Source organism: Brassica napus, chromosome C5 (genome assembly GCF_020379485.1).
Source record: "Brassica napus cultivar Da-Ae chromosome C5, Da-Ae, whole genome shotgun sequence".
NCBI classification, from domain to species: Eukaryota; Viridiplantae; Streptophyta; class Magnoliopsida; order Brassicales; family Brassicaceae; genus Brassica; species Brassica napus.
Window position 1 is genome coordinate 46,181,892 of NC_063448.1, and position 27,265 is coordinate 46,209,156.

The 27,265-nt window shown below is 35.5% G+C and overlaps 3 protein-coding genes across 4 annotated transcripts; all 3 read right to left on the reverse strand.

Moving 5' to 3' along the window:
- Window positions 1–16,785: 16,785 nt before the first annotated feature.
- LOC106422521 (phosphoethanolamine N-methyltransferase 1) lies at window positions 16,786–19,856 on the reverse strand. Of its 2 annotated transcripts, XM_013863309.3 has the most exons (12): window positions 19,580–19,855; window positions 19,277–19,392; window positions 19,016–19,153; window positions 18,805–18,942; window positions 18,582–18,725; window positions 18,381–18,491; window positions 18,145–18,286; window positions 17,769–18,049; window positions 17,512–17,673; window positions 17,377–17,430; window positions 17,222–17,296; window positions 16,786–17,108 (listed from the first exon to the last, which is right to left on the reverse strand). In XM_013863309.3, the coding sequence occupies exons 1-12, from the start codon at window positions 19,593–19,595 to the stop codon at window positions 17,010–17,012; spliced, it is 1,476 nt and encodes a 491-aa protein (XP_013718763.1). In that variant the 5' UTR covers window positions 19,596–19,855; the 3' UTR covers window positions 16,786–17,009. The 2 variants fall into 2 exon arrangements, with proteins under 2 accessions (XP_013718763.1, XP_022564144.1); XM_022708423.2 differs by having other exon boundaries at window positions 18,381–18,725; window positions 19,580–19,856.
- Window positions 19,857–21,907: 2,051 nt separating this feature from the next.
- Window positions 21,908–22,975, reverse strand: LOC106422509 (protein C2-DOMAIN ABA-RELATED 4). Its single transcript, XM_013863293.3, has 3 exons — window positions 22,701–22,975; window positions 22,531–22,626; window positions 21,908–22,451 (listed from the first exon to the last, which is right to left on the reverse strand). Exons 1-3 carry the CDS (start codon window positions 22,830–22,832, stop codon window positions 22,161–22,163), a joined length of 519 nt encoding a protein of 172 aa, XP_013718747.1. The 5' UTR covers window positions 22,833–22,975; the 3' UTR covers window positions 21,908–22,160.
- Window positions 22,976–23,119: 144 nt separating this feature from the next.
- Window positions 23,120–27,216, reverse strand: LOC106422507 (outer envelope protein 64, chloroplastic). Its single transcript, XM_013863289.3, has 13 exons — window positions 26,926–27,216; window positions 26,322–26,474; window positions 26,027–26,151; window positions 25,312–25,437; window positions 24,972–25,154; window positions 24,749–24,893; window positions 24,494–24,662; window positions 24,271–24,405; window positions 23,931–24,131; window positions 23,734–23,861; window positions 23,595–23,646; window positions 23,445–23,514; window positions 23,120–23,359 (listed from the first exon to the last, which is right to left on the reverse strand). Exons 1-13 carry the CDS (start codon window positions 27,126–27,128, stop codon window positions 23,277–23,279), a joined length of 1,773 nt encoding a protein of 590 aa, XP_013718743.1. The 5' UTR covers window positions 27,129–27,216; the 3' UTR covers window positions 23,120–23,276.
- Window positions 27,217–27,265: the final 49 nt, after the last annotated feature.

A 27,265-nucleotide genomic window follows, 5' to 3' on the forward strand; every position in this document is an offset into this window, starting at 1 on the left:
GAAGTGACTAAGAGCATCTTTATCTCATATACTCTATTAAGGGTTTTTTATTTTTTTTATTTTTTTTTCTAATTTAAATAATAATAATAATTAAAAAACAAACCAATCGCAGGCCGCCACGTGTCGATGGAGCCCGCGAACAGACGTCTCTTATTTTGTCCACTTTGGTTTGGGGCTTGTTTGTTTTTTTCTTCACTTGCGTGCCAACAAAATACCTTTACATTTGCTACTTATATAAAGTGTATTCCTCATATTCAATGTCACTATTTTGTATTTGTGTTTACGTAAAATTAGTTAAAGCACCTTCTTTCTAATCGGAGTAATCATAAACCAAATTCATTCTAATTCATGTGCTTTTGTTTTAGTTTAATTTTGGCGTTCACAATTCACAATATATTAACTGAAATGTAATGCTAAAATTCATTTTACCGCGAAAAGTTATGATGAGGAATCAATGCTAAAAACATATAAACGCAAAAAAAACCGAAAACATAATGTAAATAAGCAAACGAAACATAAATTTCAAATTATAAACTAGCCATTTGTTGTATATTTTCGATTAGAAAGTTCCAAATTAATTAAATATTTTTTTGAACTTTAGAATTAATCAAATATTGACATGTAGAATCTTTTATATATAAAATTTGAAAGCTTTGGTGAAGATGTAAGAGAAATTGTATTCTCGGATGATTTGAAAGTTTAATGATAGAGCAAATGGCCAGACTCATTAACAGAAAAGAAAGAGAAAAGGCCAACCTGATTTCAATTTTCAAAATATATTTGAATAGAATTAAACCAAATTATATATATGTATAGCCAATCAGTGAAATAATTAGAAGCTTAGCTACGATTATTTTCAAATGGAGGAAAATATATACAAGATATGAGATAGAGAACGTGAGAAAATGAAAGATGAGTGGCTTTTAGAGGAAAGAAGAGACATGACAAAAGATAAATCAGAAGAATAATAAAATTGAGTAGCTTATTCATAGAAGAAGGCCCCGACACTCTTTTTTCTTTTCCAAAAGATTCATTCTTTTTTTTATGTTTCGTTGTACGATTCAATGACATTATTTTTCTTTAATAACAACTAGGATAAGACCCGCGCCTTGCGCGGGATTAAGTTATTATTTTTATTATATTTTGGAGAATGAAACAATAGTTTGGCTTCATTTGGATTACGGGTGTTCAACCCGGATATCGGGTTAGTTTCGGTTCGGTTCGGTTTTTTTCGGTATTTGGTTAGTAAAATATAACTACTATTCTAAATCAATATTTACTTTGACTTTAGTCTTTCACATACTTTTGAAAGATTTCAACTGGACGACTAAATTGATCAGCCAATCTTGTTGCTTTAAATCATTAGTGTTTATATATATATATTATTTAGTTTGAATATTTATTAAGTAAAAATTCATATGCGTTATATTTTATGATCATTTGTAACTTATTATAACAAAAAAATAATCTATTGATCACAAAATTTTCAGAGTGGGAATATTCAAATTTCTAATAATATATAGACATTTTGAAAAATTCAAATATAACATATAAGAAAAAATATAAATGTTTTTATTATATATTTAATGTGATTTTTTAATATCTTTCAATAATATAAAATTAAAAAAAAGAACTAAGACACAAAAATTGTTATCAAATATCTATTATTCATAATAATTAATTTTCATATATACGTTAATCATATTAGGTAATTTCGTAGCTTCTAATTAAGGAAAGTGCAAAAATAATTTTGGTAGATTATTTATCAATTAGATAGTTAGTTTAATAAAAAATATAATGTAAGTCAAGATGGACCAACCTATTTTTCTAAGAATAGTATATTTTATATAGTCATTTATTAAATGAGAATTTATAATCATACGGTTCTATGATCATTCATATCATTTTATAACTGAATATTTAAATAATCGATAACAAAAATTTCAATGTGAAATCTTTAATAAGTTTATAATTTATAAATGTTTTTGAAAATTCATTGAAAGTTTTAATATTAAAATATTTATGTAATCTTATGGTATATAGTATAATCTATATATATATATATATAAATATATATGTTTTATTATTAAATGATATTTTTTACTCATATGGTTTTAAAATAATGTGTATCTTCTTATAATATTAAATAAAAGTTCATATTAATACAATTTTATAATCATTTGTAACTTATTATGACAAAAAAAATAATCTATTGATCACAAAATTTTCAGAGTGGGGATATTCAAATTTCTAATAATTTATAGACGTTTTGAAAAATTCATAATATAACATATAATAAAAATTATAAATGTTTTTATTATATATTTAATGTGATTTTTAAATATATTTTAATAATATAAAATTAAAAAAAGAACTAAGATACAAAAATTGTTATCAAATATTTATTATTCATTATAATTAATTTTCACATATACGTTAATCATATTAGGTAATTTCGTAGCTTTTATTTAAGGAAAGTGCAAAATATTTTTTGGTACGTTATTTATCAATTCGATAGTTAGTTTAATAAAAAGTGTAATATAAGTTAAGATGAACCAACCTATTTTTCTAGGAATAGTATATTTTGTATAGTTATTTATTAAATAAGAATTTATAATCATACAGTTATATGATCGTTCATATCGTTTTATAACAAAATATTTAAATCATCGATAACAAAATTTTCAATCTAAAATCTTTAATAAATTTATAATTTATCAATGTTCTTGAAAATTCATTGAAAGTTTTAATATTAAAATATTTATGTAATCTTATGGTATATAGTGTTTAATATATATATATGTATTTATTTATTTTATTATTAAATGATATTTTTTACTCATATGGTTTTAAAATCATATGTATCTTCTTATAATAAAAATGTTAAACCAATTGATCATTAATTTTTAACATAATAATTTTAATAGTTTTAGTCATTTATTGTCGTTTTTAAAAATTCAAAATATAACATATACGAAAAAATCTAAATTTTATTTTTATAGCTAATTTGATTGTTTAATTTATTTTAATAATATAAAATTAAACAAAAAATGATGGAGGAGATATACATTGTTATCAAATCTTTATTATTAAACTCATTAATTGTCATATATATATTAGTCATTTATGGTAATTCCGTAGGTTTTATTTAAGGAAAGAAAGTATCATATCATATCATTATATCATATAGTTTGACCAACTTATGTATCTAACAACATATAAAAATCGAATGTGGACCTACTTATTTTTCAATTGAATGTAATTGACTACCTAATTGAGTGCCACCTATGCATTGGAGCCTCTTTTAATTAATACAAAATTGAGGTTACATCTTTTCAAATGTTCCTCAATTAATATATAAGGGATTTTAGAAGAAAGATAGAGAGTGATTTCATATGTTTGTATAGCTTATTTTGATGCATTATTATTCCAACTTCTTCTCTTTGTATTTGCTTTTTTCCATGATGATTGTGTGTGTCTGTGATTCTTGCGAGCATGGAAGTAAGCAAAAAACATAACTTTAATCAATCTATACGACAAAAGTTAAAAGCAAGAAGAGAAAGTATTAATGGTACGCGCATAGTCAACAGAGTACCACACCTCATACACGTACAATATACAGTAATAGTATATTTTGTTGTTAGGAAAGAAAGAAACATGAATCTTCTCGTGGTGTAACGAAGATCAATTGGTAAACTGTAATCGTACGGCATAATATTTTGGTTATTTCCATAGATCACACAAATCTGTGTCTGCTCGTTGGATTATCATAATATATCAGCAGTGACGTAGTATACTATATGCATAAGCTTTAACTGCTAGAGATAATAATTCATAAATCATGTAACGGTCAAGGAATGTGGAAGACCAACGTGGAGTCTCACCTATACAGTAGAAGTATATATATAGACTCATAGATTCGCATAAATTAATGTTTTTCTTTATATATAAAGCAAAACCTCCCATCTGCCTAGGCAAGAACACAAGTGTTTTTTTTTCTCAACTACCCCCTCTGTATTTGAAGGATTGACGTTTAAAGTTTTCCACACACTAAGAAAAAAAAATACATTCTTTTGATTATTAATTTTTAGTTTTACCGAGAAATCTTGGTCACTCATAATTTTATATTTTAATTTATGATTTAGCTTTAAAGATAAATAAATTAACTAATTATATTATAAAACATCAATCTTTTGTATACAAGTAAAAAATCTAAAACATCAATCTTTTCTGTACGGAGGGACACGTACTATTCCATGCAAGGTAGGTTTATCTCCAGGTATTTTTCTGTAGCTAGAGAACGCCCCTAGCTGTTGTAGAAGACTAAAACTATGAAGAAACACAATCTACTAATAAATCTGATTCATACTTATACGTCAAATGTAAATAAAAAGAGAAAGAAACGATAAATAAAATAAAATAACCCAAAAAAATTCTAGAATTTCACTACAAGAAAACATAACCTTAACGAGAGCGGTTTTCCTCGTTATTTCATCGTAAAAGAGGTTTTACGACGAAATAGCGAGGAAACGCGTTTGCTCGTTACTCGTCCGTCGTAACACATATTTCCTCGCTAATTCGTCGTAACTTAGCGAGGAATATATTTCGTCGTAAAGACGAAGTACGGCGATTCGTCGTAAAGACCACGTCAATATTCCACGCAAGGACGTCGCTACAATTTCTCGTAAATACCTCGAAATGAGTTCCTCGTAACCTACACGTAAATACCTTGAAAGACTTTCCTCGCAAAATACATGTAACAACCACAAAACGATTTCCTCGTAAAATACTCGTAAACTTTTCCTCGTTATTTCCTCGCAAATGTTTCCTCGTAAAATAGTCGTTAACTGTTTCTCGTCATTTCCTCGTAAGGTTTCCACGTAAAGAGGTCGTACATTAGCTACGAATTTACTTCGTTTTTATTATTTTTACAGAATTTAAAAATATAATTAAAAAATAATTAAAATTATTTAATTTAATAATAAATTAAAATTTAAAATAAAAATAAATCAATATGAAAATATTTTATATATAAATAAGTTTTGAATTTATATAATACAACAACCAAAAAAAAAAACTAAGGGTCGTTCATCGCCCGGTAGAATTCATCACTCCTCCTCGTAACATCCGCCTTGTTATGTACGTCGTTGGATGACTCGCCTTGAATGGGATGTTGTTGTCGCATGTTCCTCAACATGGACTCTCATTCCGGATTTGTGGCCGCAATAACGTCCAAGAAGCCCTCAACTCCACCCATACGAGATTTTGTCGCGGTCAACTCGTTACGCAGCTGAGCGGACTCTCTACGCAGCTCAGTGACTTCATCATCCCGTCGCTGACCATAAGACGATGTCGCTCTTGGAACATCGTTGACGGAACCAATACCCAACGTCCGTCCCTTTTTTTTAGGGACAACCTTAAAAACAAAATATAAATATTGTAAGTAAAAATTTAAAGTTAAATTAAATGAATAATAAAAAAATAATTTTTTTGAAAATTTACCTCCTCGTAAATCTTATCCACGTCATGTGTGGATAAGGTGACGGGTAATCCGTCGGTAGACTGCTGGGTCAGCTGAGTCTGGCGGTCTTCAACTCGAGCAACTACGTCGTTGTAGATTTGCTCGGACTTGCCATCTACAAATACGTCCGCCTTGTTCTTGTGGGTCCTCTCGTAAAGTTCCATAAGAGACGAGAGATGTCCCGTCTCTTTGGCCTAAAAAACAGTTAAGAAAGTTAGAATAAATTAATATAGATATTAAAAAATTATTTAATAAAATATTTAATTACCATTTCCAAACGGACACCGGCGTGGGGTTTTTGGCCCGTAGTGTGAAGCATCGGCCCGTTCCCGTGCTCATCGACCGTGTTACGGGAGTTAGAGCAAGCCTGGGCGATTCTAATGGAATCAGGAAGGCGCCAATAACGGATGAGGCCATCCCACACATCCGTGGTGAGCTCAGCGGGTTTGCCACGCTCATACCTCTTCCCGATCCAGTCACCCTTCCAGTTGGAGACCGTGTCCAACAAGCGAACTTTTGTCTTCGCGTTAAACTTCTTCCTCACCCTCTCAGTGATCCCCAAGGCCCAAGTATATTTTTGCTGTAGGAAAAATAAATTAACAATTAGTTTTTTAGAAAGTATATATATAAATCATGAAAAAATTAAAATATATATAATTAATTAATAGAAACTTACAGCGTAAATTTTGAACCACGTCTTTCTGACGTAGTGAGGCGTCTTACTCCAGTTTGGATGTGGCATGGAGAAGTAACCCTTGATCGTGTCGGTTACGTCCGATGCAAGACATCCGTCAACCCCCCACCTGGAAAATACAAATTTAAAATATAAATTATTTTTTAATGTTATAAAAGAAATTTAAACGAATTAAAAAAAAATTAATGCGACATACCACAAAGTTCCGTCCGGTCGGTCTGGGTCGATGACTGGTAAACCTTCTCTGCCTGGCAGACTGAGAATGTTCTCTACAGTGTACTGCGAGTAAGGAGCACTCGGAGGCACCATCAAATCAGGATGAATATCGGCGGCCATCGGAGGTGCCATCGGAGGAGACACAGGAGGAGGCATCGGAGGAGGCACATGAGGAGCCGATGGTGCAGTAGAAGAAGTAGACCCAGAGACTCTCTGAGTGTACTGAGTCTCGGGGACGGTCTCCTGGCCCGAAGAACTGGGAGCGGAAGAAGAGGCCGAGTCTAAACGACTACCCGGCTCACCGAAGATCTCTCTGTAATGGGTAGTAAGTCTTCCTTTTCGAACCTGGGAAAAAAATGAAATTTTTAAAATTAACATCAACAATATATTTTCCAACATTATCCACATAATCAACACTAAACAACATAAAATCCGCAAACCTATCTAAATTCCCTATACTAACCACCTAATCTATCCTAAACTAACCAAATTAGAGAGGAATCAGAGAGGCTTACCATTGCTACGAAATGGAGAGGAAGTAGAGAGGAAGTAGAGAGGAAAGAAGAGTGAGCGCTCGGGTGTATATATAAGATTACATATCGTCGCAAATTCCTCGTAAGTTTACGATGAAATAGCGAGCAGGTACAAAGGCCCGTCTTTTTTTTTACGAGGAAATTGCGAGGAATCACAAAGGCCCGTGTTTTTTTATACGAGGTATTAACGAAGATTTACCTTACGAGGAATTAACGAGGCTTGCTTTCCTATAAATATACCCACAACTCTCACTCTCAAACCACACACAAACTCCCAAATCACACCTTATCTCAAATCACAATCCTCAAAAAAATCCTATTCAAATTATAAATATTTGAAAAAAATAGGAAAAGGAGAAGATATTAGAATTCATGTGGGCGAGACTTACGTATTATAATTGCTGGAAGTCTTGTCACATGTTAATCTGGTATTTCTATCCTTTTCCTTTTTTTTTCAAGTTTGTACACTATGAGATATTTATGACGATTTGCAGTTACGTGGAATTAACGAGTTTATGTATAAATCCGTTTACGTGGTCTTTACGACGATTGTGATTACGTGGAATTTACGACGATTTCAGCCTACGAGGACTTTACGACGATTTGTGCTTACGTGGAATTAACGAGTGTTATGTTTAAATCCCTAGAATCCAAAACCCGAAACCCCATACCCGAAACCCCAACCCCCAAACCCCATACCCGAAACCCCAAACCTCAAACCCCAAATCCTACGTGGTTTTTACGACGAATTCATCCTACGTGGTATTTACGACGATTTAGTCCTACGTGGAATTAACGAGTCCTTCGTCGTTATTTACTCGTTGGAGTACGAGGACTTTACGACGATTTAAGCTTACGTAGAATTAACGAGTGTTATATTTAAATCCCTAGAATCCAAAACCCGAAACCCGAAACCCCAAACCCCATATTCCTTATTTTCTACTTCATATATTCCAAACCCCATCTTTATTTCCATTCCAAACCACAATTCCCACATTTGCTTATTCATAAAACAAACTCCCACATTACCTTATTCATAAAACAAACCCCACATTATCTTATTCATAAAACAAACTCCCTCATCTTATTCATAAAACAAATACATCAATCGGATACATCGACATTCTCGTCATCACTAGAAACATCATCATTTTCATTAAACTCGTCTTCAACAGCTTCGTCTGTGGCATCATCGGTAAGATCTTCGTACTCGTGATTATGCGGATCAATGAGAAGGATGTCATCAATTTCTTGTTCAGGTTCCTCAACTTCATTTATCTGTTCTTCTTGCAATGGTGGTTCTTCTCCGATGATGATTCGTCCTCGAGGTGTAACTTTGATTACTGCTAACCAATTTATACATAAATCTCTCATCCGAGGGTATGGAAGGAAGCTAACTTGGTCTGCTTGTGAAGCTAAGATGAAAGGCTCGAATTTGTTGTACCTTCGTCCACCGTTGACATCAACTACACCGAATTTGTTAGACCGAACACCTCTGTTGACGACGGGGTCGAACCATTCACATTTGAAGAGGACGCATTTTAGCTTCAGTATCCCTGGAAATTCGACTTCAATAATCTCCGTCAAGATCCCGTAGAAATCTGTTTCCCCTTTCACACATATTCCATAGTTACTGGTCGCCCGCTGTCTACCATAGTCATATGTATGAAAAGTATAGCCTCGTGTGAAATACATCTGTGATGTGGTGACCTTTACAAGTGGAGATTGAATTACTTCGTGTAACCACTTAGGATAATCTGCATCGTCGTCGTCATAATCAACCTGCAAAAATAAAGAGAATGTTAATGAAATACAGATAGTGTATGAAAAAAAAGTTTTAGTTAATACCTGATTCCGCAACCACTTAATGAAGTGTTGATCTTTCCTTTTGTCTACGTCACTTGTGGATATACCAGGAAATGTTTCTTCGACTTGAGAAAAAAATAGGCTGTAAAATCACATTTTATAGGAATGAATCTCTCGCAATTATACAATTAATTATACTTATATGTGTTTCGAAGTGTCAATATATGTTACATTTCAAAATAACGCATCAATGGATCTCTGCAATTGAGTAGAATATAGGTGTGTGCACTATGAGGTCTTGTTCACTCGACCACCAAACCTCTTTAGACTTCCCATCGAGTCGCCCAATCTGGCTAAAGATGTCTGGAACACCAGCAACTGCATATGTTGGCGCAACACCACCATCATCATATCTTCCTAGAGCTCTTTTCCGTGTACGTACTTTTGACGCAAAGTAGTACGATGTGAAGTGAGAAACTTCTTCCGTCAAACTTCCAGCAATTATAGAACCTTCAACTTTGGCGAGGTTCTTTGCTTTTCCATTCAAATATTTCATGGCTCGCTCATACTGATACATCCATCCGTAATGTACAGGTCCACGAAGCAATGCCTCATATGCGAGGTGGACAGCTAGATGCTCCATGACGTCAAAAAATCTGGGAGGAAATATCTTCTCCAAGTTGCACAATAAGATGGGAATGTTCTCCTGAAGCTGTTCCACAACTTCTTCTTTAAGAGTGTGTGTGCTCAGATTCCTGAAAAATGCTCTAATGCCTTTTATATTCAAAAAAAAATTAAACACATTGTTAGTCATATATTATTTTGTAAATTATTGTGATATAATACACTACGTACCTGCAAGTGCTTCATGTACGTTTGTTGGAAGTAGCTCCGCAAATGCAAAGGGCAGTAGTCGTTGCATAAATACATGACAATCATGACTCTTCATCCCGGAGAACTTTTGACCCTTTTCAACACATCTAGAGAGATTCGAAACATACCCATCGGGGAACTTCACTTCTGATGCCACCCAGTTGAACAACACCGACTTTTTTTCTGAAGATAATCTGAATATCGGAACGGGAACTTGTCCATTGCTTTTAATATGTAACTCGCTTCTTGAGCAAATATCCGGCAAGTCCAACCTCGATTTTATGTTGTCTTTTGTCTTCCCTGGGACATTCAATATTGTATTCATGATGTTCTCAAAGAAATTCTTCTCTATATGCATCACATCGAGGTTGTGGCGCAGAAGAAGATCCTTCCAATATGGCAACTCCCAAAATATACTCTTCTTGTGCCAGTTGTGATGAACACCGTAAGAATCTGGCATATTACGAGGGACATGCCAATTACCACCCCAACGAACTGTTTCGTTAGCTCCGTAGTAGTCGATTTGCGCTTCAATTTGTTCTCCAGTTAGATATGGAGGAGGAGTGTCTCTCACAACCCTTTTGTGCCTAAACAAATTCTTGTTTCTTCGGTAAGGATGGCCAATGGGAAGAAATCGACGGTGACAATCAAACCAATTTGTCTTCCTACCATTCTTCAGTTGAAACACATCTGTCATTCCATTACAATATGGACAAGCTAATCTCCCATGTGTAGTCCATCCAGACAACATCCCATAGGCAGGAAAATCACTTATGGTCCACAAAAGCATCACTCGCATCGTAAAATTCGTCTTCGTTGAACAGTCATACGTCCTCACCCCTGTTGACCACAAATCCTTCAACTCTTTTATCAGTGGTTGTAGGAAAACATCCAGGGACCTTTTTGGAGGACCAGGTATTAATATGGTCAAGAATAGTAACTCCCGTTGCATGCACATCTCCGGTGGCAGGTTGTATGGCGTAAGAAAGACTGGCCACAATGAATATTGTCTCCCTGACATTCCGAACGGACTAAATCCATCTGTGCATAATCCGAGATACACATTCCGGATATTGCTAGCGAAATCTGGATGTACTTTGTTGAAATGTTTCCAGGCTCTTGCATCTGATGGATGAGTCATCTCACCATCCGTCTGAGTATGCTCGGCATGCCATCTCATCTTTCCAGCAGTCTGCTCTGATTGATACAATCTTTTCAATCTGTCTGTAATTGGTAGGTACCACATCCTTTGGTACGGTACCCTATTACGTCCCCGTCCTTGCGGCTTGAATCGTGGCTTCTTGCAGAATCGACATTCTTCTAGCTTCTCATCATCTCCCCAATAGATCATGCAGTTGTCGATGCAAACATCTATCATCTCCGAAGGCAACCCAAGACTATAAACCAGTTTCTGAATCTCATAATAAGAATCAGCAGACACATTGTCTTCCGGCAAATACTCTTTAAACAAGTCCGCCCATTCGTTCATGCAACTTTCAGGTAGATTGTGATCAGTTTTAATATTCATCATTCTAGCAGCTAACGACAATTTAGAGAGACCTTCTCTACAACCACTGTAAAGTGGTTGATTCGCCGCGTTTAACATTTCGTAAAACTTTTTTGCATCTATATTAGGTTCTTCATCTTCATCATGAGCTACGAATGCATCAGCTACCATATCATGAACCCTATCATAATCTACCATCTCCTCCTGATGGTAACTATGTTCATTATGCAAATGATGATCAACCGGTTCTTTTTCCTGAAAATTGCTATTACTACTACTAGCTTCGTTCTGATCATAATTAAAACCTTCTCCATGTTGAAACCAGATATAGTAATTTGCCGTGAAACCTCTATTTATTAAATGCTTCCAAACATTTTCACGGTTTGCCAGTTTCGAATTGTTGCATTTCCGACAAGGACAGAACATCTTACCACTTTCTTGGGCGAGCGGTGTTGAATCTGCTTGATGCATAAATGTCTCCAGACCCACAAGGTATTCTTTCGTCACTCTCCCGTTAGCATCTCTATGCATATACATCCACTTCCGCAACTCGTAAATAGTCCCCGAGCCAGCCATTTTTTTTCTTTCACGTTTTTTGTTGTTGGTGTGTTTAAAATGATGTTCAAACATCCATATTTATAGGAAAAATTGAATCTGATAGTTGTAATTTTCCTATGAATTTACGACGAAAATTAATTAGGTGGGCAAAAAAAACGTGTAACACCTAAAAAGTTGGTGGATTCAAAAATTTCCTCGCTAAATACACGTAAACTATTTCCTCGTAAATACCACGCAAAGTTTACGTCGTATTTACGAGGAAATAGTTTTTCCTCGTAAAATACTCGTAAAGTTACATCCACTTTACGACGAAACAGTTTTGTCGTTACGTTACGAGGAAATAACGATGACTTTAGTTTTTCACGTAAATTCCTCGTAAACTCGACGCAAATTTACGAGGATTGTTTTTCCTCGTTAAACTTCGTCGTTAAGCATGTGTTTTCTTGTAGTGTTTCTCCAACTAATGGAGATTCTCAATTCAAATGTAAAAATATGTATTATACAATATTTATATTTTATAATGGATACCATTGAGTTATGACTTTGTATAATTTTGAAATATCTATAAAATATTTTACTAATATTTATATATTTAATATATTTTGAATTTTTGTATGAAAACTTTCATTATAAGTATACAGATAATTTATTTATGAAATTTTTTATTTATTTTGTAGTAGTGGATAATTTATATATGTTATATAATTCGTGACATCTTGACATCTACGTAGATAATATATAGAGACGGCCGTCTAGTTGTCCCAAACACACACGTCCATTGTAATTTACACGAAAGGAATGATCTCTTATAAGAGAATGTCGTAGGTTCAATAACTAATTATTATTTTTTTGAATAACTAATTATTAACATAAAATGACAACTAAAAATCTAACCAAAAATAGGTGAATAGTGGACCGACACTAGTCATTGATAATTTGGAGAACCTTTTTAATAAACACCCAAAGATGGAAGAGACAAATTAAAAGAAGAAGAGGGAGAGACAGAGAGGAATTGACAAGACTGGAGAAGGGATGAGACTGCGAGGGGCAAAATGGTGGCAGGCATTGAGGTGGACCATTGGTTGGCTTGGCTGTGAATCACCCGCATCCTCTTATTCTCTGCGTTTTATTTTTCTCTACTTTTGGTTGAATCTGTCATGTGATTCTTCATTTACTCCTTTTCTCCCTTTGAGTCTTGAGAGACAAAACCAATTTTATCAAAATTTGACGATTAAAGCCTATTTTCAAGTCTTTATTATATTATTGTCAGTGAATCTCTCCTATCATGAGGTCATCATAATACATGTATGCCCCATGTGTACGTGTATACGTTATACACACATTCACATTAGAAAGTGTCACAGTATATAATACTCTGACAATGTAAGACTGCATTACATTCTCTGTTATATATTAATATATACGTTAACTGGCTAGCGAGGGGCGTAGCTATTATAGTCTAACTTGTTTATTTTTGCCAATCAAGTCTACCTAGATATGTTGGTGTTTTTTTCTAGAATGATATATCAATATCCAAGATTGGTAGTTTCAAAGAAAAATATCTAAGATTGGTTTGTGTGTTAATAATTGACCATTGGTAAAGTATAATTATAATGTGATATGAAAATTGATAGATATTGCATATTAATTGACTGAGAGATTGAAATTGACACTGTTGATTACAGAATAGAAGAGTAGGTGTGTGTGTAGTAGAGATAGGGTTGGGTCAAAACCTAAATAGGAGTCTAACGAATCTAGTCTTGGTATGTTGTGATTTCAAGGCCTTTGTATTTATCTCCTCTCCACAGTCCTAAGGCTATATGCTCGGTGGAATGTTTTTCTTTTGGTTTTATTTTGTTTGTTTGTTGTTGTTGTTTTTTTTTTGCTACTCTCAGGCTTCACCTACGAGTGAAAGTACATTGAACAATTTAATTAAATAAAGATGTCTATTATATACTCAATGAGATCTATATATCTTTCGATATGGATGGGATGTCAATGAAGAACTCAAATCTTGGCACTGGGAAAAAGTCAATAAACCCATCCATCATATGGTTTCCAATTCCAGGGTTTAAGAATCAGACTTTGCGGATTAGTAAACCGTAAACCGATAAATATTTAAAAAATTGTTATTTAAGCTTCATATATATATAAGTCTACAGTTTGTATATGATATATGTATACCCCTATTGTAAAAATCGGCCGCCTAACCGCATAGGCGGCCGCCTAGGCGCTACGCGTCACTCTTCTGCTCCGATTTATGCCAAATCGGTTTAAAAATTCGGATATCCAATTTTCTCCGCTTAGACCGCTTAAATGACCGTCCGCCTAATCTATTTTTTTAATAATGTTTTTATTTATTTATTTGATCTAAAATTTTATAAATATCATTTATATTCATAATTGTGATGAAAATTACATTATATTAAGTTTATATATTCTATTTGTGTATTTCATACAATCTTAAACATGAAAATGTATTAATTTTATACACAATTAAAGATTAACAAATTTTATAATATAGTAAACAATCTAAAAATTTCGCCCCACATAATTTTTGATTAATTCCCGATTTTTTCTTTAGGCGCTAGGCCTAACCGACCGCCCGACTAGCGCCTAGCACGTTCCCTAACAGGGATGTATACTAAATAAGACTGATTTTGTTGTCCATCTTTGTATCTTTATTAGACAAAAAAAAAGAAGCAAAATTACGATAAAAAGCAAGAAATGAATTGGAATGTTTTAAAAAAAACTCACGGATTGACCCCTGAGTCATCACAAGACAAAGCAATGTATGTTAGCTTGGTTTTACACCCATACTGGCTTTACGTTGCAAGTTGTAAGTGCATGTTCAATGGAAAAGATCCATTCTCTTAAGTAATATTATCTCCGTTCCCGAAAGTAAGATGTTTTAAATTTTTTTGTGTTCCATAAAGATAGATTTTCTATATTGTTAAAGCATTTTTTTATACTTTTGAGGATCATTAATTGAGAATATTTGAATTGATTAAATTTCATTGGTGGAAAGTGTATAATAAAGTAAAAAATAAATTAAATTACAAATATTTATTAAATTCTTAATAAGCGTGCATACTCTAGAAAATCTTACTTTCAAAAACAGAGTGAGTATTTAATTACTAAATTTTTGTTAAGAGATGTTGTTAAACTATTTTTGTTTTCTTTGTTCCAATGGTAAAACCCCATTAGGGGTTCTTAAAAAAAACACATGTGCATGTGTGTGTCTGTGAATATTCTTTTTCTCGTTGTTATATGTAACAGCTATTGATCGAAAGCAAATCACAAGATTTTACACCGGTTAAGACTTAAATCAAACAATCAATAGAACCGAGGTGGTGTCCTCTCGTTCCCTGCTCCATGTTTGACTCTAACGGTTAAAAAAATACATTTGCTATAGAAAAGTGCAGGAAGAAGAAAGACAGGATTGACCTTTATTATAACTCGATCTGCCACAACAAAAGGGAAATGATTGGTTCTGTTCCTTGAACGATTAGTATAAGTTGTGTCACCAAATGTGTGTCTCTCCTGAATTTATGGAAATGTAAATCTCTTGTAATTAAACGTGAGAGGTCAATATGATTTAGTAAGTGGTAGTGCGTTACTTGATCAAATCCTTCTCGTTTTCGCTTAGATGAATGGTTCGAATGTGACTTCTCTTCTCGGCAGAATGCTTGTACTGCAACTCGCAGAGCTGCGTAAATAGCCGTGAAAATGAATTCTCTGAGACACTCAAATCACATGAACATGAATAATTTACTCACTGAGATTTGGGGTGATGGAGTCTTCTGAGACTGGCTGCGAACAAGTGCAGCAAGCTTTCTAAGAGAACACAACCAAAAAAACAGATTCCATAAGGAGAGAGTAAAATAAGAGATTGTGATGAAAGACATAAAACTCCGTACCATTTGTTTAACTTGTTATATTCCTCCAGCTCCAAAAGTGTGTCCGCAAGGCAAAATCATAGCATCAGACATCAAAGCCCCTCTGCAAAGAGACAAAAATAAAAGCTATAGATTAAACACAATCACGAGTTCTAGTCTGAGTCCCTCCTCCCGCAAGCAAAGAATACAACTGCTTAACAAATGAGTTCCCCAAAGAATCAAGATACAAGTTGTGTTTCTCATTCGTCCAACCACCACATTCATCATGCAGAAACAGTTTTACAAAACAAAAACAATATTGATGAGTATTAATCATCCTGCCGGTGAAACTCAAGATGAAAACTTGTCAATAAAACTAAACCATTACAACCCAACGATCAGGTGTCCTCATACAGATTGATAAGCCTGAGCCAAAGCATTGCAACCACTGAACACAAACTCCAATTGCTCAAAACAGTTTAAAAGATATGAAGCTTCCTTCCATATATAACAAGCTCAAATAGATTACTTTCTAAATTTATAAGAACAAACAATAAACCAGAAACTCTATCTCTTACGTCTCAAAGGCAACTAAATTCGAGAGGAAGCAAAACCACAGCGTAAACAAACGGAAGAATCGGTTGGTTTACCAGTTTCTTCGAATCAGCATCCCCACGAGAGCTCTCAGCCGTAAGACCGGACTCGAGGGAGTTAGAGAGTCGCGATCCATCTCGAGAGAAGAAATGAGACGGAAGAACTCGACACTTCTCCTCTACCCAATAGTTTTATGACACGTGTCTTCTAAGAGCTGTGTCTTCGCTCCTAATTAAAATAAGAGAGCGAAGATTAATGTCTTTTTTGTCTTGGGTTAACGTTTTTTTTTCTTTCTTTTTTTAATCCTAACTAACCTAAGCAACCCTGTTAAAAGCCAGCGATAAACATGCTCTAACATAAGTTCTGAGTTTTCATTTAGAAGTTCCAGTTTCAACTGTGTTCAACTTTTTGGGCCTAAAAGCCCAAAATAATAAAAAGGTGGCCTAATTTAAAATGGAGTTAGAAGATTGACTTGGACCTGGTTCCATCACAATCTACATACAATTCAGATTTGGTTGAACTGAAACCACAGCTGAAAGACCAACATGTAGGACATTTTCAATATGAATAACCCGGTTGTACCAATACACATTGCCACAGAAATATAAAACTGAAAAAGAAAATCCAAATATTATAATGCTTATAATTTGAAACAAATTGAGATACGAAACAAAGATCGAACCAAACGAAATTCGGTTTACATATCTAACCGAAAACAGTGAAGGTAAGAAACAAACAACACACAAAGTCCACACATCATTGCCAAACGGAAATGATGTTTTTTTTATTATTGAAGAAGCAAAGAAGCATTTTGAAGTAAAAGAGGTTATTAGTTCTTGTTGGCGATGAAAAGTCCCCACTTCTGCTCACCCGAAGCACTTCTCTCCAGCTTCGCCTTCCATCCACCAACTATGTCCTCGTAGTCCTCCTGTGTTTATTTTATAAGCTTTGTTAGTTAACTCTAAACAAAAAAAATCAATAGATAGAGCTTCGATTGTTGTTCTATTATATATCAACTTTTTGGAAACAAGAAAAAGATACTTTGGAGAAGTCGGAGATGAACTCTTCCTTTTCTTTCTCCACCCTCTCTAGTTCACGTCTCAGGACTTGCATAAACTGTATATATTCAAAATACAAACTCTGTTAAAACCAATAGTTCTCGCTTTCCAGAATGTATATATAATAGATTCATTTACCTGATCAGTACGGTCTTCTGCGATCACATCGTTAAAGCCTGCGTCTTTTAGCATCTATACATTGAATATTCGCGTTAAGAGTTACTGTTCTGACACACAAACAATAACATATCTTTTGAAAAAAAATACACAAACCTGCCCATAAGCTTGAACATCATGGAGATCATATCCTCTCTGTTTGATGTACTCAGAAAACTCAGGAGATGGAGTTTCCGAGCTCTTACAGTAGTCGCTGATGAGCACTTTGCCTCCCGGTTTAAGCCACTTGAAGAAAGTCCTGAACAAAGCTGGTTTGTCCTGTTTTAAAAAAAAAAAGAGAGAGAAAATGAGTTAAGCATTCACAGTGATAAACTTGCAAGAGAGAACAGCCGACTGAGATAGAGTTTGTGTACTTGGATGTGCAGAATAGTGTCACGGCTGTAAATGACATCAAAGGAATTCTCAGGGTAATGTTTTGTGGTGCAATCCGCGACCTCAAACTCAACCGAGCAGTTGAGTCCAATAGCACGTTCCAGTGCGAATGAAATCATGTTGACGGACAGATCGATACCAACCACATGAACATCGAAGTTCTCAGCCATGTAGAAGTCACCTCCACCAATGCCACAACCAACATCTAACACTTTCTGTCCTGGTTTCAGATCCATTTTCTCCACAAACTCTTTGGTTGTCTCTGTATTAAAAAACAAAACACAAACACATATAAGTACTGATCGTGTACAACACAGAACATCTCGCAATACAAGCAAAAGCAAATTGGGATTTTACCGATTCCACCAGTGCTCACAAAGCCTTGTCCAAAGACACGCTCATAGCGGAGGATCCCACTGGATTTGTATTGAACGTTGTCCAAGAAACGTTGGAAGCCTCTGTCATTCTCTGAGCTGACTTTCTGCCAAATCCAGCAAATCTGCATTCCACATCACAAAGAGTGTTATCAATGGTCAAAGATCTCGGAGTAAAAGGAAATAGATAATCCTGATAAGACAGAGTCTTAGTTTTACCTGGTTCTGATTCTTCTTGTTCTTCACATAAGCTCCAATGCACTTTTGCCCGATCATAGAGAGCTCAAATGAGTTCCCAGCAGCATCTCGTGTCACACATTCTTGAAATACCTGCATTTTTTCACCAGCATAACGTCTACGTGAGTGAACTTCCGTATTCCACTGATAAATTTGAAAATGCAGTTCCGAGAAAGTAAGAACCTTGGTATAGAAACGGGGTTCACGGTAGTGAGTGGGGTTGGACTTGCGCTTGCTGTCACCAGATTGGTGGAAGCAAGATTCTCGGAAGAAAATGTATCCTCCAACTTTGATCCAACCAACCATCCTTTCTACCAAAAGCTCCACCTGCACCAAAAACAAAACCATTTTTTTAAAAATAAAAACTTACTTGCTTTCTCATTGATAAAAAAAGATGATGTTATACCTCTTTGTCAGAGAGATACATGAGAAGCCAGTTGGAGAAAATTAAGTCGATGGATCCATCAGTGATGTTCAGGTCAGGGGAGGTAACATCAGCACACATAAACTTCACATTCTTGTAGTGCCCATTAACACTCTCATTCTGCAATAAAATTTTGAAGGCCATGAGAAATTAGGCATAACAACAAGACCTAAGAAGGTGAATAAGAAAAAACCTTCTTGATGACGCTATCAATGAAGTCAAGAGCAATGAGTTCACCAGCCTTCTGAGCCAATTCACCAGTGAAACGACCAATACCAGCTCCAAGCTCCAGCACCGACTTGCCTTCGTAGGGTGGAAGCAAAGAGAGCACCTGTCAGCAACGTTAAACCAACCCCATCAGATTCACGAAATCGCAAAAGGCTAAGAGACAAAGAAAACATTTCCTTCAAAATATGAATTTATTTAATCAAAAAAATATATATAGGTATAATACCTCAGGGCGTTCTTCCTTGTCGAGATCAGCAGCACGAGAGTCGAGCATCATAGCTTCAACAGTCAGATCAGCCGAATGCTCAATCCAGTAATTCTTCTGGACGTCACGCTCTGCTTCTGCTCCCACATTATTATTTCCATCAATTAATAAACAAATCCAAAATCAGATTTAACATTCTCTCTCGTGTTTTTAATTTCCATTTTCCGATTATTTAATCATACAATACAAGTCGATAATCATTTCAACAACGTCTACAATACTAAATTATTTTCTAGATACGACGTTTATTATCGGAGATCTCACCGTACGATGCTGCCATTGTGGGAAAGGTGTTCGTCGGAAAAAAGAGATCTGTTTGCGAGAGAGAACAAGAGAGAGAGTTTGGGTTCAGTGGCCTTCGACGGCGAGTCTGGATCGGGAGAAGCTTCTTGATCTACGGTTGACGGATCGGCCTCTCTGCTGCATCAATTCACAACTCGGGAACGAAATGTATTTTGTGTGTTTACGATCTGATAGATCGAGAGAGCGAGAGAGCGATATATGTTTTGAGGTTTTTTTTGTGGGTGAGAGAGAGTAGCTAACTGCCCGCCCGATTTTATAGGGAAACCGTGACGTCGTTTTCGAGGTTGCCTCCCCTCTTTACTCACCGACTGTAAATAAGTAAAAACAACATTACGCGGTTACAAATTGAACCAAAACGTTCTTTGGTCAATATCTACTTGTAAATTTCAAGTAAATGTAATGTGATCTAGTCTTTTACTATATAAATACGTTATTTATTTTTTAATTTAAACACAAATTTTTCTTACATATTTGAATTTAGATACCATTTAATTAAATATATTAAGAGAAAAAGGCAAAAATATCACTAAATCAAGTTTTTGTTCCCAAACTAGCACTCAAGGTCAAAAGTCACAAAAATAGCACTTAATGTTTTATCAAAAGTCACAAATTTAGGGTTTAGAGTTAAAGGGTGGGGTTTAGGATTTAGGGTTTAGGGTTTAGAGTTTAGGGTTTAGGGTTTAGGGTTTAGGGTTTAGGGTTTAGAGTTTAGGGTTTAGGGTTTATGGTTTAGGGTTTAGGGTTTAGGGTTTAGAGTTTAGAAATGAGGTTTTGGGGATAAGATTTCAAATTTTGAAAAATAAAAAACTTAAAATTTTCAAATGATAAACTTAGAAAGGTGCTATTTTGGTCATTTTAGTTTTTGAGTGCTATTTTTGTGATATAAACTTAGAAATGTGCTATTTTGGAGATTTGTCCAAATAGTAAAGTGGCATTTTTAAATTTAATTACTAAAATGGGTGATTTGAGCAAAAATAAAAATCAGCTTGGAAAGGGAAGATAGTGAGACGAGCATGTATAGAAATGAGAGACGTTGTGGACTATGTTACCCTTTGGTGGATGTGTATATTATTGGTGGGACTCAGAGATTTTTTGGACAAAAATCTCTGTGTTTGCATGCATGCGCAAATGTGGTATATCTCCTCGGTGGTCAAGTGACATCTTTTCAAAAGAAAAAGAAATCTCAATTGATAGGCATTGCTAAAAACGTTACAATTCATAACATACCGTTTTCTTTTTGAAGAATATGAATGTAAGTTTTTTTTTTTTTTTGGTTGAATGAATGTAAGTTTCTTGGAAATGAGTTTCAGGTCAAACAAAATTAAACAATACTCCCAATGTTCTCAAAAAAAAACAAATTCTAGAATCTTCACGCATATTAAAAAAAAAATGTTTATAATTAAATTTATTGTTTATTTCTTTTGCAATACTATCTACCGATAGTAATTTATCAATTCAAATATTTTTTTTTCAATTCAAATATTTTAATTAATGTTTTTAAAAAGTATACAACTTATCAATATTAACTACTAAAAATATTTTAAAATTTTAGAAAATCTATTATTTTAGAACAAAAAATAACTATAGAAAATTTTAAGAGTAGTAAAAAAGGTTTTGTAAAACCAATTGAGTAATTTGGGAGTTGGTGGAAGGGAATCTCTAGATCGTTCATTGGGAACCGTAATTTTAGGGTCCCTTGGGATCTCTATCAAACATAAAAAATGAGAAACAGTATACTATAGTCGAATCTCTTTTATTTTTTCCGTAAATAACAATAAGACGCTTCAGTGTTATCTCGGTGACTCACTTGACACACTACTGATCGTGATCATCGAGACACGTTGTATTAAAGGACAAGAGTGGGTTCACGTGTTTTGTCGTTTTCACCGATGGTGGATCACTCATTATAGTACATCTGGATTCTCTTCACCTAATTATCTCCGTTGTCTCTTTTCACTTCGACCCCATTATTTCATATTTCTTCATGAGATTCAGAATTACTTTCTTAGAGGTGAATCTTGTTCACTACGTTTAATTACATATGTTGTGCTTCAGAAATCAGCACCGTAAACATTAACTTCTGATATCAGTTGTCGAAAAGGGCCTTATGGTATCAATGTGAATGGTACCATGCTGATTTTAAATTTTATTTAAAACGTTTATGGCTGAGTTTGGATCATTTTCTGTTCTTTTGGTTAATATTACTGAACTAATGAAAATATATGAACATACAAGCATCGCAATATGTGTGTATGTATCACTGTATAAAAACATGCAAATAAAATCAACTGTTCGTGTCAATCAAAGGATTTATTCGAGGCACATAGCTAACCAAATATACATGGACAATATATAGGACTCGATCACCATTTGGGAACAAAACATCACTCAACGCTCTTAATCCTCATACCCTCATGCATAGATTAATATGCGTTTTCTACTTCAAGATGGTTATGTTCTTACTTTTGATTTTGACTTTTAATTCAAATTCAGTTTGAAAAAACTCTCAAAAAGTAAGGATGATTAGTAAAGAAAAAGTCATTCATAGACCCTTGGAGCCAGGGAGGTCAATCCACTGAAGCTGAGCCTCGACCTCTCCACATTCAACGTGACGTAATCTGAGAACGAGATCCTGAACGAGCTTACCGTCGACCCAAGTGACTTTAGACTCCTCAGCTAGACAGTTGCGACGACATGGCTGAACCGTGGTGACAATGGTTCCACTAGGAAGACCGTCAAGGTGCATTTTTAAAGCCTCAATATACGGCTTTATCTCGAACTCTGCATCGCCCATCTTGTCGTCCTTGCTAAACATGTCGTGGTCGTACACCGTCTACATACCAAACAAATTATCAACATAAATTTCCTAATAACCATAAAATTTTAAAATATGATTGTAAAATAAAAGCTACCAAGAGGACGGTAAGAGTGGGGTCTGTGACGGAGAGAGTCAGATCTTCATTCCATTCTGGATTTACGTCTTTGTTGATAACACGAGTCTTCAATTTCTGCAACAACAAAAAAAAACAATCAAGTTAAATATTTGCACGTGAATATTTGTGATATTGTAATATCAGATGACCTGTTTGCCCATTTTGACAACGACGTAAGGGTCGCTGCTATTGATGTCACGGACGGCGAGATTGACGCCTCGTTTGATGCGGATTCTAAGGAGTCCCAAGAGATTGTTCATTAGTGAGCCTGCCGTGGTCATTTCCCTTTGATTAATTTTCTATTATATTGTTCACTCTCTCACTGCAACACAAATGTTTCCTTTTTTTTTTTTTTTTTTTTTTTCTCTCCTCTTAGCTCTGTGTTTCTCTTAGAGCGAAGCGTTTGCGAGGGAGGAGATAACGTGCGCTGAAAGAAATGGATACAGACGGATGTATATTAAAGGGATGACCTAACTTCACATTGATTTGAAGACGACCGGGAGTTTCGGTATCCGTTGTTTAGGATGAACGTTAGTTTTGGGAATCCAATTTTGGTGAACGCTAAAACTCCGTTACAACGGTAATATTTTGATTCCATTTTCGGCGAAGACTCTCGCAAAGTGTATCTAAATAAAATGCCTAAATATGAGAGGATTGTAACAAAATTGGCCTATACTCTTGGATACATTTTAAAGGAACATACGTTTGCGCAATGAAACGAAGCTTCACTGGAATACCTTTCGCAGCCTCTCGGCAGATAGAGACGCTCTCTTGTTGTTTGGTTCCAACACCAGTGCGTGTCTGAAATCTGCACAGTTCACCAAAAATAATCAATATTTTTAACAGATTATACTAGACGAAAAATAGATTAGATCTTGGTTCTTTAAGTTTACCATCCATGGCTTCCCTGTACTCGCCTAACATTTCCCTCGCGGTTCCTCTTCTTAAATAGGCTTTCACATTCTGAACAAAAAGAAAACATTGTTGAGGTTCAATGCAAAGAGTGGTATTACAAGCTAGCTCCAGTGTTTAAAGAAAGTTACCTTCTTGTCGAGAGCGATGGCTTTGGTACAGTCTTCTTCGGCTAGAAGAAAGCTGTAATGTATAAGGTTTTATCAAGCCAATGTCGCACAAAAACATCTCTCACTTGGAATGGTTTTTAAGAGCAGAGAAATAAACTACCTTCCAATTTCAAGATATGCAGCGGCTCTGTTACTGTAATAAGTAGCATTGTTTTCATTCAGCTTAATAGCTTCTGAGTATAGGCCAATAGCTTTCTGCCATTGTTTCTCTTTAAATGCTTGGTTACCCTGGTTTTACAGAAACATGAGAACCACACTAGAGAAAGGAGGACAATGCCATTTGGATAATTAATAGACCTTCTCTTTGGCAATTTCAGCTGACTCTTCTTGGCTGATAGTCTTTTTAGATGATTTGGGATCGGTAACAATGCTGGAGTTCTCTTGCAAAGACGCATACATTGTCTGCACTGTATCTAGTAAAAAGCGGTCGCCGCCGTGTCTTCCTATGAAAGAAACTGAAACAGGGCACTTCTCGTGGCGTCCCAGCGGTACAGTCACCTGTATTATCAGCAGACCAATAAATGTTCAAAGACGTATAACATGTGAATAGTGTTTGCTAATGCTGTATGGCAAGTGATCGCTTTGTTGTTGATTTATTTGAGGGCACAGAAGAACAGTTGAGAGAGTGAGATCTAACCTGACAACAGCCAGATATGCTAGCAACGCTAAGTAGACTGGAAGCTCGGTTTTGATAGTCTTCGGAGATGATCTCTTTGCTACCAAGTTTTGGAGGAAGAGTTGGCATTGTTGGGATAACCAGAATGCCATCATCCTTGACGCATATGGGGAAAAAACACATAAGCTTAGTCAAGACACACGTAAACAAAGTTGCTCAAGTTGTGAAGGAAGAACAGGGATACCTTAAGAAGTGAATTAATAGCTACTCGTGTCTGGTTTCTGATTGCATTCAGATTCTCAATCTCTTCATTGGTTAGTTCTGCGTTCTCACACACTTGTGAAGAAATCACAGGATCAATAGCTGGCTTCACTGTATTGATCCAGTCTCCATGGTCCTGAAGAAACTCGTGCCTACAATGCATGCCAAGATCGTTTTTAGAGTTCAAAATCGAGATTCTCTTACCCTCTGATGGTGAATAAACAACATACACGCACACCTTTGAAGAAGCTGCATCACATTTGCTAGTAGTCTTGAAGTTGGGGCCTTCGTGTTAGCAATGGCTTTTGTCCTGGTGAATTCTTTCAAGCTAGGAACTTTAGATTCGAAATAGCTCTCCAGGTTCTGATGCTTCAGCGATTGTCCTGAAAATAAAACGAAGGATATTATAATCAGGACATATGACAGAGACGGAGGTACTTCAAGAAGAGCAAAGGGCATACTTCCGAAGAGCTTTTCAGCTGATTTGGTCACAACCTGTGTAATCCGGTCCACAGGGATCTTTAAGAGCTGAAAATAGTCATCAGCTACTATGATTTGCCTTGGATTCCGTTGTGTGGCAAACGGAAGGTGTAAGAGTACATGGCCAACACGACGTAGGGTGTTTGGATCGCGTGCAAACCATCCTGAAGGAAATACCTATTGATCAGAATCAACCTAATGTTCATATAATAGTGCTATAAATGTATATTGTCATATGAACGAAGTCATCTTTCATTATATGTAAGTATATATAAGATCCAGATTATTAGAGCACAAAGACACATGTATTTGTGTTCATACCAACAGAGTCAAGACTAGACGATACTGGTATGATCCCCGTGTTTGAAATAGCCCCATGGGAAGATTTGAATCCAAGAACGCCACAGTATCCAGCAGGCACTCTTACCCCGCCAACTGTGTCGATGCCTGCAATGATGCAAAGTCATCAGAACCATACTCTTATGGAAACTGAACCGGAACCAGTAAATGGCTGAGACATGGGATTTTAAAGATCAAAGGGAGGGGCCAATAAATAGACTACCACATTAATTCGTATGAAACTGTCTTACTATATAGCCATAAGACCATAAGAGTCTAGATTAAGCAATTATATTATATCAGCTAAAAGAGAGCTGTTAGATAATAATATATTATGCTTATACATACAGAAAAGTTGGGGCGTGATTCTCTCTTGAAATTTTCCCGTCTACTCTCTACTATAAGTAGACGTTTATGAAAGCGTGTGTTATGGTTCAGTGATTCATACAGCAAGGGGTATTCTGAGCCTTCAAAATCTCGTTTACGATGAAAGCAAAATGAATGCAGAAGTGTTTTTATTTATGGTGAATGGTGGCAGCTTTGATGAAAATGACATGTAAAAATACTAAACAAGTTTAGGATCTTTTTAGGGTCTTCCTAGAGGTATATAAGTGCCAACATGTTTTGTTAACAAAACTTTGGTCTATCTTGCACAACATTTCCCCTAGCAAGGAAAAAAAGTATATACTGAACTCACCTAAGGCAAAATCCACAGCGTTAGTGGCCACGGCAACAGCAGCTCCACTGCAAGCGCCACCAGGAATACGATCATGAGCAGCAGGATTTGTGGGAGACTCGTAATGCTTGTTTTCTCCACTGATACTGAAGCAAACAAAAACCGGAAAAAAAAAAAAAAAAAAAAGAGAATCAAAATACTTGATACACAGTCGTAATGCTTGTCTTTCTTCTTCACTTGATAAATAAAAAAAAATCACAAACTATATGTCCTATTCTGAAATTCGAGATACAGGTAATGGAAAAGAGAGACAAACCTAAAGGCAAGTTCATCAACAACAGTTTTGCCAACGCAAGTGGCTCCACCTTCAACGAGAGTTGAAACCACAGGACATGTTGACGAAGCAGCTTCATGCGTCTTAACCCAATCTGGATGACCAAAGCCAGTCACGTAGCCTGTAACATCGAATCTGTAAAACAAATGAGAAAGAAAGAAAGAGTAACCTTAGCTTCTTGAACCCTTGACTGAAATTCAAAAGTTCACACAAGAGAATGAAATATGAACATAAATTAGATAAACAGTTACTAATCTCTTAACGGTTAAACAGCAACAGTCCCAACAGCAGTAATACAGCTTATATCTTAATGAAGTAAAATCTCATCCTATCTCTAAAGGTGTTTGATATAACTATCACATTTGAATCTACTACAAGCAACCTTTCAGAATCATATCTTCAAATGAATCAACTAAACTCTCATAAGTTCAACGAACAAAATATATAATCCTCCTGATGAACGGAGTCAACGCAGTTTGACTATTCAGCAAACAAAGATTCTCCACCTAATTCTCCAAAACTTCACAAAAATTAAATACATTTAGAGTGCAGAGTCCGAGGGGGAAACAAGTGTACGGTGACTTACACGTCGGATATGGCGAAAGAGAGACCGGTGAGAGGATGAGGGGCTTTGGGAGGAGCAGGCTGAGGCGGAGGAAGCAGAAGGAGCTTGTCGACGAAGGCGCCGAAATCTTCACGGATGGTCTTCTTCAGCTTCTTAGCAGCCAGGAGAATCCCAGCGATGCCTAAACCTAGAAGCACCCAGAGATTCGAAGCGTGAGACGCCATCGATGACTGCTTAGCTTGAGATAAGAGAGAAAGAGAGAGACACCCTAAGAAGAAAGAGAAAGAGAAAGAGGGAGAGTTTTGTTTTGTTTTGTGTGTTTTTGCGTTTCTTTGAGGTCTATTCCCGTTCTACCCCTAAA

Bases quoted from the DNA above. Each gene is read 5' to 3' on its own strand.
- LOC106422521 (XM_022708423.2), bottom strand. The intron at 18,726-18,804 runs GTATAACATCAT...TTTTTGGTGCAG, and splicing joins TGTATCTCTCTGACAAAGAG to GTGGAGCTTTTGGTAGAAAG. The intron at 17,674-17,768 runs GTACACAAACTC...TTTTTAAAACAG, and splicing joins ACACTATTCTGCACATCCAA to GACAAACCAGCTTTGTTCAG.
- LOC106422509 (XM_013863293.3), bottom strand. From the start codon at position 22,832: ATGACCACGGCAGGCTCACTAATGAACAATCTCTTGGGACTCCTTAGA. The intron at 22,627-22,700 runs GTCATCTGATAT...TTGTTGTTGCAG, and splicing joins TTGTCAAAATGGGCAAACAG to AAATTGAAGACTCGTGTTAT. The intron at 22,452-22,530 runs GTAGCTTTTATT...TTTGGTATGTAG, and splicing joins CCACTCTTACCGTCCTCTTG to ACGGTGTACGACCACGACAT.
- LOC106422507 (XM_013863289.3), bottom strand. From the start codon at position 27,128: ATGGCGTCTCACGCTTCGAATCTCTGGGTGCTTCTAGGTTTAGGCATC. The intron at 24,663-24,748 runs GTGTGCGTGTAT...CATGCATTGTAG, and splicing joins GTGATGCAGCTTCTTCAAAG to GCACGAGTTTCTTCAGGACC. The intron at 23,647-23,733 runs GTAGTTTATTTC...TATACATTACAG, and splicing joins GCATATCTTGAAATTGGAAG to CTTTCTTCTAGCCGAAGAAG.